General features: G+C 45.5%; 1 protein-coding gene across 6 annotated transcripts in view; it reads left to right on the forward strand.

Moving 5' to 3' along the window:
* Positions 1–16,061, forward strand: part of LAMA2 (laminin subunit alpha 2) — a 1,447,346-nt gene that overhangs the window by 627,371 nt on the left and 803,914 nt on the right. For all 6 annotated transcript variants that reach the window (XM_073676060.1, XM_073676058.1, XM_073676059.1 and 3 more), the window contains exons 15-16: positions 11,122–11,233; positions 12,601–12,714. In XM_073676060.1, the coding sequence (XP_073532161.1) occupies positions 11,122–11,233; positions 12,601–12,714 (226 nt within the window). The remainder of the gene's footprint in view (positions 1–11,121; positions 11,234–12,600; positions 12,715–16,061) is intronic.

Consider the following 16,061-nt stretch of genomic DNA (forward strand, 5'->3'; position numbering starts at 1 on the left):
AACAAGTCCCACACACAGCTAGAAGCCCAAATATTTTTTCAGAGGTACTGTAGATGCAGATAAAAATTATTTTTAATTTGCAACCTGATGGAGGTCAGTATAGATGGACTAATACAACAAGTCCCACACACAGCTAGAAGCCCAAATATTTTTTCAGAGGTACTGTAGATGCAGATACAAATTATTTTTAATTTGCAACCTGATGGAGGTCAGTATAGATGGACTAAAACAACAAGTCCCACACACAGCTAGAAGCCCAAATATTTTTTCAGAGGTAGATGCAGAAAAAAATATATTCAGATTGCAACCTGATGGAGGTCAGTATAGATGGACTAATACAACAAGTCCCACACACAGCTAGAAGCCCAAATATTTTTTCAGAGGTACTGTAGATGCAGATAAAAATTATTTTTAATTTGCAACCTGATGGAGGTCAGTATAGATGGACTAATACAACAAGTCCCACACACAGCTAGAAGCCCAAATATTTTTTCAGAGGTACTGTAGATGCAGATACAAATTATTTTTAATTTGCAACCTGATGGAGGTCAGTATAGATGGACTAATAGAGAAAGTCCGACACACTGCTAGAAGGCCAAATATTTTTTCAGAGCTAGATGCAGAAAAAAATTATATTCAGTTTGCAACCTGATGGAGGTCAGTATAGATGGATTAATAGAACAAGACCCACACACAGCTAGAAGCCCAAATATTTTTTCAGAGGTAGATGCAGAAAAAAATATATTCAGTTTGCAACCTGATGGATGTCAGTATAGATGGACTAATACAACAAGTCCCACACACAGCTAGAAGCCCAAATATTTTTTCAGAGGTACTGTAGATGCAGATAAAAATTATTTTTAATTTGCAACCTGATGGAGGTCAGTATAGATGGACTAATAGAGAAAGTCCGACACACTGCTAGAAGGCCAAATATTTTTTCAGAGCTAGATGCAGAAAAAAATTATATTCAGTTTGCAACCTGATGGAGGTCAGTATAGATGGATTAATAGAACAAGACCCACACACAGCTAGAAGCCCAATATTTTTTCAGAGGTAAATGCAGAAAAAAATATATTCAGTTTGCAACCTGATGGAGGTCAGTATAGATGGACTAATACAACAAGTCCCACACACAGCTAGAAGCCCAAATATTTTTTCAGAGGTACTGTAGATGCAGATAAAAATTATTTTTAATTTGCAACCTGATGGAGGTCAGTATAGATGGACTAATACAACAAGTCCCACACACAGCTAGAAGCCCAAATATTTTTTCAGAGGTACTGTAGATGCAGATACAAATTATTTTTAATTTGCAACCTGATGGAGGTCAGTATAGATGGACTAATACAACAAGTCCCACACACAGCTAGAAGCCCAAATATTTTTTCAGAGGTAGATGCAGAAAAAAATATATTCAATTTGCAACCTGATGGAGGTCAGTATAGATGGACTAATACAACAAGTCCCACACACAGCTAGAAGCCCAAATATTTTTTCAGAGGTACTGTAGATGCAGATAAAAATTATTTTTAATTTGCAACCTGATGGAGGTCAGTATAGATGGACTAATGGAGAAAGTCCGACACACTGCTAGAAGGCCAAATATTTTTTCAGAGCTAGATGCAGAAAAAGATTATATTCAGTTTGCAACCTGATGGAGGTCAGTATAGATGGATTAATAGAACAAGACCCACACACAGCTAGAAGCCCAATATTTTTTCAGAGGTAGATGCAGAAAAAAATATATTCAGTTTGCAACCTGATGGAGGTCAGTATAGATGGACTAATACAACAAGTCCCACACACAGCTAGAAGCCCAAATATTTTTTCAGAGGTACTGTAGATGCAGATAAAAATTATTTTTAATTTGCAACCTGATGGAGGTCAGTATAGATGGACTAATACAACAAGTCCCACACACAGCTAGAAGCCCAAATATTTTTTCAGAGGTACTGTAGATACAGATACAAATTATTTTTAATTTGCAACCTGATGGAGGTCAGTATAGATGGACTAATACAACAAGTCCCACACACAGCTAGAAGCCCAAATATTTTTTCAGAGGTAGATGCAGAAAAAAATATATTCAGTTTGCAACCTGATGGAGGTCAGTATAGATGGACTAATACAACAAGTCACACACACAGCTAGAAGCCCAAATATTTTTTCAGAGGTACTGTAGATGCAGATAAAAATTATTTTTAATTTGCAACCTGATGGAGGTCAGTATAGATGGACTAATACAACAAGTCCCACACACAGCTAGAAGCCCAAATATTTTTTCAGAGGTACTGTAGATGCAGATACAAATTATTTTTAATTTGCAACCTGATGGAGGTCAGTATAGATGGACTAATAGAGAAAGTCCGACACACTGCTAGAAGGCCAAATATTTTTTCAGAGCTAGATGCAGAAAAAAATTATATTCAGTTTGCAACCTGATGGAGGTCGGTATAGATGGATTAATAGAACAAGACCCACACACAGCTAGAAGCCCAAATATTTTTTCAGAGGTAGATGCAGAAAAAAATATATTCAGTTTGCAACCTGATGGAGGTCAGTATAGATGGACTAATACAACAAGTCCCACACACAGCTAGAAGCCCAAATATTTTTTCAGAGGTACTGTAGATGCAGATAAAAATTAGTTTTAATTTGCAAACTGATGGAGGTCAGTATAGATGGACTAATAGAATGATGCTGTAACGGGTCTGGGAGGCGGAACCTCTGAGCTACTATACAAGGGGGCGGCCCTTGTAAGGGAGCGGGCGGCAGTCTCTGGTTGAACGAACAGGGAGATACGGCAAGTGATCAGGGCAGTCTCTGGGTAAAGGGTAGGTACGACCTGTGATGGCAGAGCCTCCGGGTAGGCTAGCAGGCAGATGGTAGATGTGTGCTCCCAGTTGAGCAAGCGAGAGTCTCTGGAATAACAGGTGGTCACGGCACGTGACGGCGGAACCTCCGGGCTGGCAAGCAGGCAGGTAACGGAGAAGCGCTCCCAGGTGAGCGGGCAAGAGTCTCTGAAGTAGCTGATGGTCACAGCACGTGACAACGGAGCCTCCGGGCTGGCAAGCAGGCAGGTAACGGAGAAGCGCTCCCAGGTGAGCGGACAAGAGTCTGAAGTAGCTGATGGTCATAGCACGTGACAACGGAGCCTCCGGGCTGGCAAGCAGGCAGGTAACGGAGAAGCGCTCCCAGGTGAGCGGACAAGAGTCTGAAGTAGCTGATGGTCACAGCACGTGACAACGGAGCCTCCGGGCTGGCAAGCAGGCAGGTAACGGAGAAGCGCTCCCAGGTGAGCGGGCAAGCTGGTCCATAGACAGACTGACCGGAGTTGTAAGGCAGACCGTCGGACCTCAGGAAAGTAGGCAGGTAGCTGATGTGCGCTCCCAGGTGAGCGGGCAGGCTGGTCCTTTAGACAGACTGACAGGAGTAGTAAGGCAGACCGTCGGACCTCAGACTGGCAGACAGGTAACAAGTATTCAGGCAGGAATCAGGCAGGTAACTGGCAGGAAACTGGCAGGTAACTGGCAGGAAACTGGCAACGGGACCTGAGGGCTGAAGCACAGGTGAGACACAGGTGCAAACAACATTGCTCGGGCACCTCCATTTTGGAGGAGGTGCCTTATATATGATGAAGTCCTCCGGCCATTGGCCGGGGACACCTTAGGACGGCGCGCGCGGCCCCTTTAAGAGGAGGGGAGCGCGCCCGCGTGCGCCCTAAGCACAGGGGCCGGGAAGGAGCGCGCGCTGAGAGCAGAGCGGGGAGAGGACGCCGGGCACGGAGCAGAGCGGTGAGGGGAGCAGCGTCCCTGCCTAGCAGAGGGCAGGGACGCCAGCGCTACAGTACCCCCCCCTTTAGGCCCCCCCTTTTTTAGGCCAGACAGAAATTTAGCTAGGATGAGAGGGGCATGGATGTTCTCCCGGGGCTCCCACGTTCTCTCCTCAGGACCAAACCCCTTCCAATCTACCAGAAAAAAGGTCTTTCCTCTTACCCTTTTGGTGGCAAGAATGTTCTCTACCTCAAACTCGTCCTCAGCAGAAACCGGAGCAGGAGGCGTACCTGTAGACTTGGAAAAAGAGTTAAGTACCACAGGTTTGAGGAGAGATACATGGAAGGAGTTAGGGATCCGTAAGTTGACCGGGAGTTTCAATTTATAGGCCACCGGGTTGATCTGACTGATGACCTCCAGTGGGCCGATGAACCGAGGCCCTAACTTATAGGAAGGGATCTTGAGCCGGACATATTTGGACGAGAGCCAGACTTTATCCCCAGGACGGAATTGAGGAGGGTCCAGACGTTTTTTTTCAGCGTGTCTTTTCATACGCTCGGAAGACTGAAGGAGTGCGGATCGGGTACTCTCCCAAATGGAGGAAAATTTGCTAACGAGAGATTCCGCAGCCGGGTTGTCCACCGAGGTGGAGACAGGAAAAGGAATCCGAGGATGCTGACCAAAGACTACAAAAAACGGGGATTTGGAGGAGGATTCGCTCTCGTGATTATTGTAAGAGAACTCGGCCCATGGTAGGAGATCCACCCAGTCAGAATGGTGGGCATTAACGAAGTGCCGGAGGTAACTGGTCAGGTTCTGATTGATCCGCTCCACTTGACCATTGGACTGTGGGTGGTAAGCGGAAGAGAAGTCCAGGGAGACGTCTAGTAGTTTACAAGTGGCTCTCCAGAAGCGTGAGGTGAACTGTACCCCACCATCCGACACGATGTGGAGGGGCAGGCCATGAAAACGGAAGATGTGACGAATAAAGTCTCTAGCTAGCTCGGGTGCAGACGGGAGGCCTGGCAGGGGAACGAAATGAGCCATCTTGGAGAAGCGGTCAGCGACCACCCAAATGACCGTACAACCGGCAGAGAGTGGGAGGTCAGTTATGAAGTCCATTGCAATATGCTGCCAGGGGGCAGCAGGTACTGGGAGCGGAAGGAGGCGACCGGCTGGCAGATGTCTCGGAACCTTGTTGCGGGCGCAGGACACACAGGCAGAAACAAAGTCTATTACATCCTTGTGCAGGGTAGGCCACCAGTAGTGCCGGGAAATAAGCTGGAGGGTCTTCTTCTGACCAGCGTGGCCAGCCAGTTTAGACGAGTGACCCCAGTGAAGGATCTTCTCCCGATCAGGTACTGATACGAACGTCTTTCCGGGAGGAAGACGATTTAGACTCACGGGAGCCACCTGCATTACTCTGGCGGGATCGATGATGTGTTTCGGATCTTCCTCGAGATCAGATACCAGAAAGGATCGAGACAAGGCGTCCGCCTTGACGTTTTTGTCAGCCGGGTGAAAATGAAGGACAAAATCAAAACGAGCAAAAAACAAGGACCACCGGGCTTGGCGCGGGTTAAGTCTCTGGGCATGCTGGAGATAAGCCAAGTTCTTGTGGTCAGTGTAAATTATTACCGGGTGAAGAGCCCCCTCAAGCAGGTAACGCCACTCCTCCAATGCCAGTTTGATGGCCAATAACTCTCGATCTCCTATGGAATAATTGCGCTCTGAGGAGGAGAAGAGTTTAGAGAAGAAGCCGCAAGTTACCATCCTCCCGGAAGAAGATTTTTGAGTAAGTACCGCTCCAGCTCCAGAGGAGGAGGCGTCCACTTCCAGGAAGAACTGCTTGTTGCCGTCCGGGCGATGCAGCACCGGGGCGGAAGAGAAGGCCTGTTTTAAGGAAAGAAAGGCTTCTTCTGCTTCGGGCGGCCACTCTTTGGGATTAGTACCCTTACGGGTGAGCGCGGAAATTGGGGCAGTCCGGGAAGAGAAGTGTGGTATGAAGAGGCGGTAGTAGTTGGCGAAGCCCAGGAACCGCTGAATGGCCTTCAGCCCCTCCGGTCGAGGCCATTTCTCGATGGCAGACAGTTTCTCTGGATCCATTCGTAGGCCGGTCTGAGAAATAATGTAGCCCAAAAACGGAAGCGAGGTCTGCTCAAAGAGGCACTTCTCGCATTTAGCGAAGAGGTGATTCTGCCTGAGCCTGAGCAGGACCTGACGAACGTCCCTCCGGTGAGTCTGGAGATCCGGAGAGAAGACCAAGATGTCGTCCAGGTACACCACTACGCAGGAGTAGAGAAGGTCCCGGAAGATGTCATTGACCAACTCTTGAAAGACGGCAGGAGCGTTACAGAGACCAAAGGGCATTACCAGGTATTCATAGTGGCCGTCCCGGGTGTTGAATGCCGTCTTCCATTCATCCCCTTGACGGATACGAACCAGGTTGTACGCCCCACGGAGGTCTAGTTTGGTGAAGATTCTAGCCCCCCTCAGACGATCAAATAATTCTGGAATGAGCGGAAGGGGGTACTTATTCTTCACCGTGATCTGGTTTAGGCCTCTATAGTCTATACAGGGATGGAGAGAGCCGTCCTTCTTTTTAACGAAAAAGAAGCCTGCTCCCGCCGGGGAGGTAGATTTCCGGATGAATCCCCTGGCCAGATTCTCCTCAATATATTCGGACATCGACCGGGTCTCAGCAGCGGATAAAGGATAAATACGCCCACGGGGAGGAGTAGTACCGGGTAACAGGTCGATGGGACAGTCGTATGGTCTATGAGGGGGTAATGTCTCTGCCTCCTTTTTATTAAAGACATCAGCATAAGACCAATAAGGAATTGGAAGTCCAGGTAGATTAGCTGGGGTAGGAGAGGGACGGACGGTATGGACGGGAACCAGGCAGGTCTTATGACAGTCTTGTCCCCAGCGAAGGACTTCTCCGGTTTGCCAGTCAAGCACGGGTGCATGTCTCTGGAGAAAAGGCAGACCTAGCAAGAGGGCGTGAGAGAGTCCAGGCAGAACATGAAAGGAGATACTCTCAGAATGCAGCATTCCCACCTGCAGAGTAATGGATTCGGTGATGAGTTGGATGGGGCGTGGTAAGAGCCCCCCATCCACGGCAGCCACAGACAAGGGTACAGCCAGAGGTTTGGTGGGGATGCGGTATTTCTCTACCAGGGACTGTGAAATAAGATTCCCGGCTGCTCCAGAGTCCAGTTGGGCTAGTTCGAAATAACGGTTCTCCCCGTAGACGATTGAAACTGACAACAGCAGGGATGGAGAGGATTTATTCTTGTCTAGGTGGACCTCTCTGAGCGAACCTAGACACAGGCGTTTCCCGACCTTTCCGGGCAGGCACGGATCTGGTGCTCCTTACTGCCACAGTAGAAGCAGGTCCCCTCGGCACGGCGTAAGTCCTGTCGGGTCTTGACCATCTTGGTCTGGTCGACCTGCATAGGCTCAGGAGGGTGTACCTGGTTAGAGACAGAAGGAGTGACGGGTTTCTGAAAAGTAGGAGCTAGACGTGGTAACCTCCTCTCACGGGTGACCTCTCTGGCACGCTCCTGGAACCGTAGGTCAATCCGGGTGGCAAGAGTTATTAAGTCATCGAGAGTGGTAGGAGTGTCCCGACCGGCAAGTTCATCTTTAATACGGCCGGACAGACCCTCCCAGAAGACGGAAACCAGAGCGTCGTTATCCCAGGTCAGCTCCGAGGCAAGGGTATGGAACCGTATGGCATATTGGCCCACGGTGAGACTCCCCTGACGGAGGCGTAGCAACGATGATGCAGATGAGGTCTTCCGTCCGGGTTCGTCGAAGACTTTCCGGAAAGCCGTGAGAAAAGCAGGCAAGTTGGACACCAGGGGGTCTCCTCTCTCCCATAGAGGATTTAGCCAGGCCAGGGCCTCCCCGGTGAGATGGGACATGATGAAGGCAATTTTGGCCCGGTCGGAGTTAAACTGGTAGGACAAAAGTTCAAAATGCAGGGTGCACTGATTTAAGAAGCCCCGAGCCTGGACGGAGTCGCCTCCGAAGCGAGGAGGTGCAGAAAGCCGGGGTCCGGGGTAGGATACCATGGTATTAGTGGGCAGCGGAGCTGCCGGATTGCAAGATATGGCACTGGCGGAGGTTGTTGGTGGATCAGACAGAGTGTTCAGGCGAGTATTAACATTCCGCAGGTGACCCAGGATGGACTCCTGTTGGGACCTCTGACGGGACAGTTCAAGACAGAGGTCCGAGAGCGAGGGAGCTTGGGTGCCATCGGGTTCCATGGCCCGAGCAAACTGTAACGGGTCTGGGAGGCGGAACCTCTGAGCTACTATACAAGGGGGCGGCCCTTGTAAGGGAGCGGGCGGCAGTCTCTGGATGAACGAACAGGGAGATACGGCAAGTGATCAGGGCAGTCTCTGGGTAAAGGGTAGGTACGACCTGTGATGGCAGAGCCTCCGGGTAGGCTAGCAGGCAGATGGTAGATGTGTGCTCCCAGGTGAGCAAGCGAGAGTCTCTGGAATAACAGGTGGTCACGGCACGTGACGGCGGAACCTCCGGGCTGGCAAGCAGGCAGGTAACGGAGAAGCGCTCCCAGGTGAGCGGGCAAGAGTCTCTGAAGTAGCTGATGGTCACAGCACGTGACAACGGAGCCTCCGGGCTGGCAAGCAGGCAGGTAACGGAGAAGCGCTCCCAGGTGAGCGGACAAGAGTCTGAAGTAGCTGATGGTCACAGCACGTGACAACGGAGCCTCCGGGCTGGCAAGCAGGCAGGTAACGGAGAAGCGCTCCCAGGTGAGCGGACAAGAGTCTGAAGTAGCTGATGGTCACAGCACGTGACAACGGAGCCTCCGGGCTGGCAAGCAGGCAGGTAACGGAGAAGCGCTCCCAGGTGAGCGGGCAAGCTGGTCCATAGACAGACTGACCAGAGTTGTAAGGCAGACCGTCGGACCTCAGGAAAGTAGGCAGGTAGCTGATGTGCGCTCCCAGGTGAGCGGGCAGGCTGGTCCTTTAGACAGACTGACAGGAGTAGTAAGGCAGACCGTCGGACCTCAGACTGGCAGACAGGTAACAAGTATTCAGGCAGGAATCAGGCAGGTAACTGGCAGGAAACTGGCAGGTAACTGGCAGGAAACTGGCAACGGGACCTGAGGGCTGAAGCACAGGTGAGACACAGGTGCAAACAACATTGCTCGGGCACCTCCATTTTGGAGGAGGTGCCTTATATATGATGAAGTCCTCCGGCCATTGGCCGGGGACTCCTTAGGACGGCGCGCGCGGCCCCTTTAAGAGGAGGGGAGCGCGCGCGCGCGCGCCCTAAGCACAGGGGCCGGGAGGGAGCGCGCGCTGAGAGCAGAGCAGGAGGAGGACGCCGGGAAGGAGCGCGCGCTGACAGCAGAGCGGGGAGAGGACGCCGGGCACGGAGCAGAGCGGTGAGGGGAGCAGCGTCCCTGCCTAGCAGAGGGCAGGGACGCCAGCGCTACAGATGCTATGCCCAAAAGATTTTACTTCACTAGGTGCAGTAAAAAAATTGGTATTCTATACACAGGTGGTATATCTTGCAGCACAGATAGGCTACTCCACTGACTAACACACTCTGCAATAGGCCAAAAAGGATTAGCTTTGCTAGATTCAGCCGAATGCTGTGAAAAAAACTTGCACAGCACTGGCACAGACCTGCCTGGCAAAAACTGATAGGAAATGATGTAACCTAGTCCTGAAAAGGACTCCAACTACAATTAGTCTTTACTCCCACAACCTATCTATTTAAGAGCACAGACCTCCCTGATAAAAGTCGTAGGAAATGCTGTAACCTAGTCCTTAAAAGGACTGCAATCACAACTATTCCCTACTCCCAAGCTATCTGTATATTTGTGCGAAAATTGGCTTGAAATTAACAAGGTATAGCGCACACAGCAACAGCGGTGCCGTCTACCACGCAGCTGCAGCAGTGAGAAAATGGTGGCGACGGGGAAAATGGCTTGGTCTTATAGGGCAAGGACATGTGACATACACTGCCAATGACACATGCCCTTGCTTGTGTGAAAAAAAGCACTTCGCTCCGTGTGTGTGCTGCTGATAGGCTGACAGATTGCACCTCCCCACTGCAAATGCGGGAAAGAGAAAAAAAAATGGAGATCTTCATTGTTCCTGCAGAGATCCATCCCCTGCCCCTCCCCCCACCCCGCTGTACACTCAAACTGCGTATTAACATTAATTTTCATCATTACTGAGAAAAAATCCAGTTATGATTTTGGTGCACGAACAGTTATCGAACATAACCTCGAACAGCCGAATTTTTATCAAATTGTTCGTGTTCGCCGAACGGCTCGAACACCGCCCAAAACAGCTCGAATTTGAGATTGGCGAACAGTTCGAGTAGAACAACGCTCATCTCTACTTAAGAGCGCATTTATATATTAAGAAAAATACGCTTTTCTCTGGACTAAAACATCAGACTCCAGATATCAAGGTATCAATTTATTCAACTTTCATTAACCTACATGCACATGTAAATAGCTCAAATGGGTTGGTCATTTAAAGGGAATCTGTCATCAGGTCTTTGCTATTTAATCTTACTGCACCATAACATAGGGCAAGAGACGCTGATTACAGTGATGTTTCACTTACTAGGCTATGTGTTGTAGTGTCAGTAAAATCAGTGTTTAATTTAAATTATCACTCTCTGACTAGATCTCACGTGCACAGCAATCAGGCTAATCTGTGTAATCCTGCCCCACCACTGATTGGCAGCATGCTGACAAGCAGTCCAGTAAATAATATATTGTTGGGATCAGGCTTTCTGTCTCTATATTATACTGCTCTCGGATTACATACCAAAACATACTGACAGATTCCCTTTAACATTGTAATGAATAGAAGATTTATAATTTATTTATTTTTTCATTAGTTCTTTACTGATGGTAAAAGCTTACACACTAATTAAGCACCTAAGAGAATTGGATCCAAAACGCGTAGAAACAGCTGTTCGTGTTTTACCTGCTAAAAATATCAATGATGTCTGAATGAGATCTTTTAAAAACAGACATTTTTATTAACCCAATGAAGAGGGCTCAACCATCCAGTCGTTATTGGACTAGCACAATAAGATAATGTAAAAATAATACATCAGCTCAAGATTTTCTTGTGCTAGAGAACTTCAGGAATTTGATATATATAGCAGTGATGTATAACAAACCCATACTTACTGTTAAATGTAACTCAATTGCCTACAGAGACCTACAATACAATTCTGATTATAGGCTTAGTGAAATATATTACACATAACTGGTATTTCTATACAGTAGGTGTAAACTCACATTACTCACATTACTTTTTTGTCTGTAACATTTTAGATTAAGTTCTGTTACCCTTGAAGTAGCAGAGGAATCCTTACCCAGTGGACGCACGGCTTTTGATATTGAAATATGTCAGTGTCCTCCTGGATACAGTGGTACTTCTTGTGAAGTAAGCTTTATTTCAGTATTACAATATGTCACCTAATTGTTATGCTCTGTACTTCTTATAATAGACTTTATGTAGCTATTTCATTATGGGGCTGAAGGTTCTTGAGGTTTCCTTACTAGTAGGGATGAGCGGACCCATGGAAGTTTGGGTTCGTCGAGGGTGACCAAACTTTAGTCTAAAGTTCGGTCTGGGTACCAGAACTGTACACGAACTCGAACCTGAACCCGAACCCATATAAATCAATGGATGTCCAAACTATAAAACGGACTTTCGGGAGAAGTTTGTGTTCAGAATTCAGCACCAGACACTAGGTGTCCAGTACGAGCTTTACAGTTCGGGTTCGTTCATCTCTACTTACAAGTGTGTTTTATACACTTTTCAAGTTGTGTAGTAATCCAGAAAATCTACTAATCATAATTGCACAATTATCTGAGATTTTGCCATATAATCTAAAACCAATAAACTGTTTAGAGCACCTCATGAAATCAGAAATAGATCTTAGATTGCGCAGTTTTCAATATACTGTAGATGGACAAAATGTCTAACATTTTTTGTCATTAATGCCCTTTTTGCATAGTTTAGTATAATTGGAAATGTCTAACTTAAGGTATGATAGTAATAATGATAATCATGACAATATTAACGGTATACATCTGATAATTATAACCGTTCTTTATATAATACAAGTAGTGCACCTTTTTACAATTAGAGCAGTGTGAATCTGGTTTCTGAGATAATAGTCTGATGTAGAGTATTCTGTAGTATTATTGCAGACGACAGGAACTGTGGAAATCATCCTCTTATGTACAAAAACATTACTTTGACTTTTTGCTATTGGAGGACACAACCACGTGAAGAGATATCACATGGGGTCTCAGAGGTCATTAATCAGATCAAAATCGATTTTTAAACTATTATCTATCATACTCCCAAAATATCACATAATATAACATTGTTATCTTATATAATCAAATACATTAGGAATTAGTAACACTACTAGAAGTTAGTATACAGCAGAGCAATTAGTAATACTGGCAGTGTGATTCTCTTTGACACTGATTTGGCTATCCTTTTACTTCTTTATTTTTCTTCAATATGTTTTGTTTCCTATAAGGCTGTTCTTATTCTTTTTCTTCCTATTCTCTCTATTTTCTGTCTTTCTGCGCTACATCAGAAGAAAGTTGAAGCGTATGCTCCATTTAGCCTTCCACTTAAAGGTGATAGTAAGGTCAGTTGGAACGCACAGCATGCACATTTATCACTGCAAAGCGGAATCGTGTGATTTTAAGTTTTGTCTTTGCCTTCAAATTTTCTTCTAAGTCAAACCAGATAATGTTCCTCTGTAACTAACGCTTTCTCTTTTGCAGTCCTGTTTGCCAGGACACAGGCGAGTAAATGGCACCTTATTTGGTGGGAAGTGTGAGCCATGTCGATGTTTTGGTCACTCCGACTCATGTGATGATAATACTGGATTCTGTAAAGTAAGTCCTATTCATTGTATATATGCAAATCAGATAAAAGTGCCCAACTCCAATGGAAAATCCGCAGCATGTCCATTAATTTTGCGGACACGCAGCGTAATTGCCGCCATTGACTTGCATTGAACCACTTAATATCCGCATCACTACATGTGCACATGCAGATATTAAGCGATTCAATGTGTGGATGGTACCCGGGTCTAGAGAAGAGGAGACTCTCCTCCAGACCCGGGTACCATGGTACCTGTTAAAAAAAGAATTTAGAATAAAAAATAAACATTATACTCACCTTCCGATGTCCCCCGGTCTTTTCTCTGCTGCATCGGATCTCTTGTACCGCTCGCGGTGGTGTGAAAGGACCTTCCATGATGTCATTCAGTCATGTGACAAGTCACGCGACCGCTGACGTAGGCGGTCGCGTGACCTGTCACATGACTAAATGGCATCATGAAAGGTCCTTTCACACCACCGCAAGCCGTACAAGAGACCGGACGCAGCAGAGAACAGACCGCAGGCCATGAAAGGTGAGTATAATGTGTTTTTTTTTATTTTTTACCATTTTATTCTTTTTTAACTCTTACTTGGTCACACTATATATGCCGGTTGCATGGATTTATATAGTGTGACCAAGTTGTCAAGCACTTTCCAAGTGATGCTAAAATCTCTTAGAAAAGCGCTTTATAACCCTCATGCAGAAATGCAGCAAAAACGCTTGACAAATGCTTCTACCTGGCAGGAAAAACGCATGTAAAATCCACATGTGTTTTTCCTGCCAGGGAGATGCGGAAAAAATATGCAGCATTTCTGCATCGTGGGCACTTACCCTAACAGCTTAACACTTGTTAACTGATATCATGGTATCATTGGTATTATTTTATTCAGCTTACTATGATCTATAGGGGAAAGAAGGGAGACGGAGAAGATACAGATTAGATATTAGAAAAATCTTTTTGATAGTGAGGTTGATCAATGAGTGGAACTGGCTGCCACGAGAGGTGGTAGTTCTCCTTCAATAGAAATCTTCAAACAGAGGCTGGACAGACATCTGTCTGAGATGGTTTAGTGAATCCTGCATTGAGCAGGGGGTTGGATATGATGAACTTGGAGGTCCCTTCCAACTCTAACATTCTATGATTCTATGGTGAGTTCTCCTTCAATGGAAGTCTTCAAACAGAGGCTGGACAGACATCTGTCTGAGATGGTTTAGTGAATCCTGCATTGACAGGGTGTTGAATATGATGACCTTGGAGGTTCTTTTCAACTCTAATATTCTGTGATTGTATGTTTCTATAATATAGATGGCTTAGGAAGTCTTGATCCTACTCACAGATTCCCTTTAAGTCAACTGTTTTGAAATATTCAATTTATTTTTGTGTTTAACACCTTAACAACTTATAACATACTATGAAAGCGCACAAACAAAAAATCGCACGGGTCCTCAAGGGTTTAAGTGTTGGTCGTTGTTTAATGCATTTACTATTAAATTCAAATGAGAAAAGCAGAAGCTGAAATTGTTCATCTTTTGGGAGAAAATGGCCTGTTTACTTCTGTTCTTTGGTGTCAATTTGGAGCAGTGGTAGGTAAAAAAAACTGATAGGCTCCAGTATTTGCTATTAATTTAAGCAAGCTGTTGAATAAAATGCTGCCAGAAAAAGGGATCTTTATATTGTATATTTTTATTTACCAAAGTAATCAACTTGGAATTGTCTTCAAATGTTTCTATATTTTATCATATTGTCACTGAGCATTATGCAGTAATTTCCCACTAACTGCATTCAGTAGCTTGGGCTCTGTACACATTAGGGCAATAGGCTCTGTTTTACAGTATATATAATAGATAAAAGTGATCAGAAGAATTTTTACTGATCTCATTGATTTATGAATCGGTCACATTTCCAACTTGTTTGACCTGCGGAATAATAAAGTACACTACATTTTTCTTCATACTAAAGTTAATGGAAACCTGCTGTAAGGTAAAATGTGATGCAACTGTTAAGGGTTCATGTCCATAATCAAGCAAACACCACATATTCCAATGTCCACACAATTATGCGTTCTTAACTGTGAACTGTTAATACACAAAATAATAAATATTGCATTAAAACAACATATAGTAAATAGGATGCATAAGAGATTCAAGTGTTCTCATAAAAAATGATTACTTTATATAGTCTCAATTCCAAATTCTGGCAGTGTGACTGAATAGAAGCATATTGTCACATATCAGTTTTCAATGGTTACATCAAAAAAGTACAACTATTCCAAGTGTTAAAAATAGGTGACTGATGCAAAGCTTCCTAAGTATTCCCAGAGGCATTTAATATGCCTGATGGCCTTTATTCTTCAGAACTAAATAAAAACTTGTATTATCTGTAAAAGGGGTTTTGCCCCTTGCAACTTCTTTAGATATTTTGTCATGACCATGTTAAAAAAAAAACTTAACAACAAAAGTGCCCCCAATCACAGTTTGATACCCCGATAATGAATTCCTACACAGTATCCACCACGTGCATAGTATGACCCTATAGCCCCCCCTGCAAATTATGATAACTTCATAGTAACCCCAACACAGAATGATACCTCCACAGTAACCCTAACACAGTATGATGGCCCCCCATTGTCCCCAACACACAGTATGTTTGCCTCAACATAGCCCTCCATACAATATAATGGTACTCCATAAAGTATAATGGCCCTCCGTACAGTATAATGGCCCCCATACAGTACGATGGCCCCCACATAATTCTAGACACAGTGTGATGGACACTGTACAGTGTAATGGCTCCATTAGCTCTCCAAACAGTAAAATGGCCCTTACACAACCTTCTATAAAGAATGATGGACATAACACAACCCTCCATACAATATGATGAACCCCACACAACCCTCCAAACAGTATTATGGTGCCCATATAGTCCTGCAAATAATATAATGATCCCCACATAGTCCTGAAAACAGTATAATGACCCTGAGATAGACCTTACTGCAGTATGATGGCTCCCCACATAGTCATCCAAATAGTATACTGGCCCATCACATAGCCCTCCAAACAGTATAGTGTCTTCCATAGCCCTCTAAATAGAGTAATGGCCTTCACATAGCCCACCAAATAGCATTTTTGCCTCCACATAGTCCTCCAAATAGTATCATGGCCTCCACGTAGCCCTCCAAATGGTATAATGGCCCCACAATGCATTCATTGATTTAAATAAATAAATACTTCTCCCTATTCCCTCACCAGGATCCAGGATGCAGATACATTTAAAACTGTGCTGTAGGGTGGGGGCGGTGGGTGTTACTGGCACTGGCAGCAGGCCCCTGGACTTACAGGTTACATAGCGGCTGTGTGG

Source organism: Phyllobates terribilis, unplaced genomic scaffold (genome assembly GCF_046119375.1).
Source record: "Phyllobates terribilis strain yellow unplaced genomic scaffold, ASM4611937v1 Scaffold_3__8_contigs__length_932513732, whole genome shotgun sequence".
Taxonomy (NCBI): domain Eukaryota; kingdom Metazoa; phylum Chordata; class Amphibia; order Anura; family Dendrobatidae; genus Phyllobates; species Phyllobates terribilis.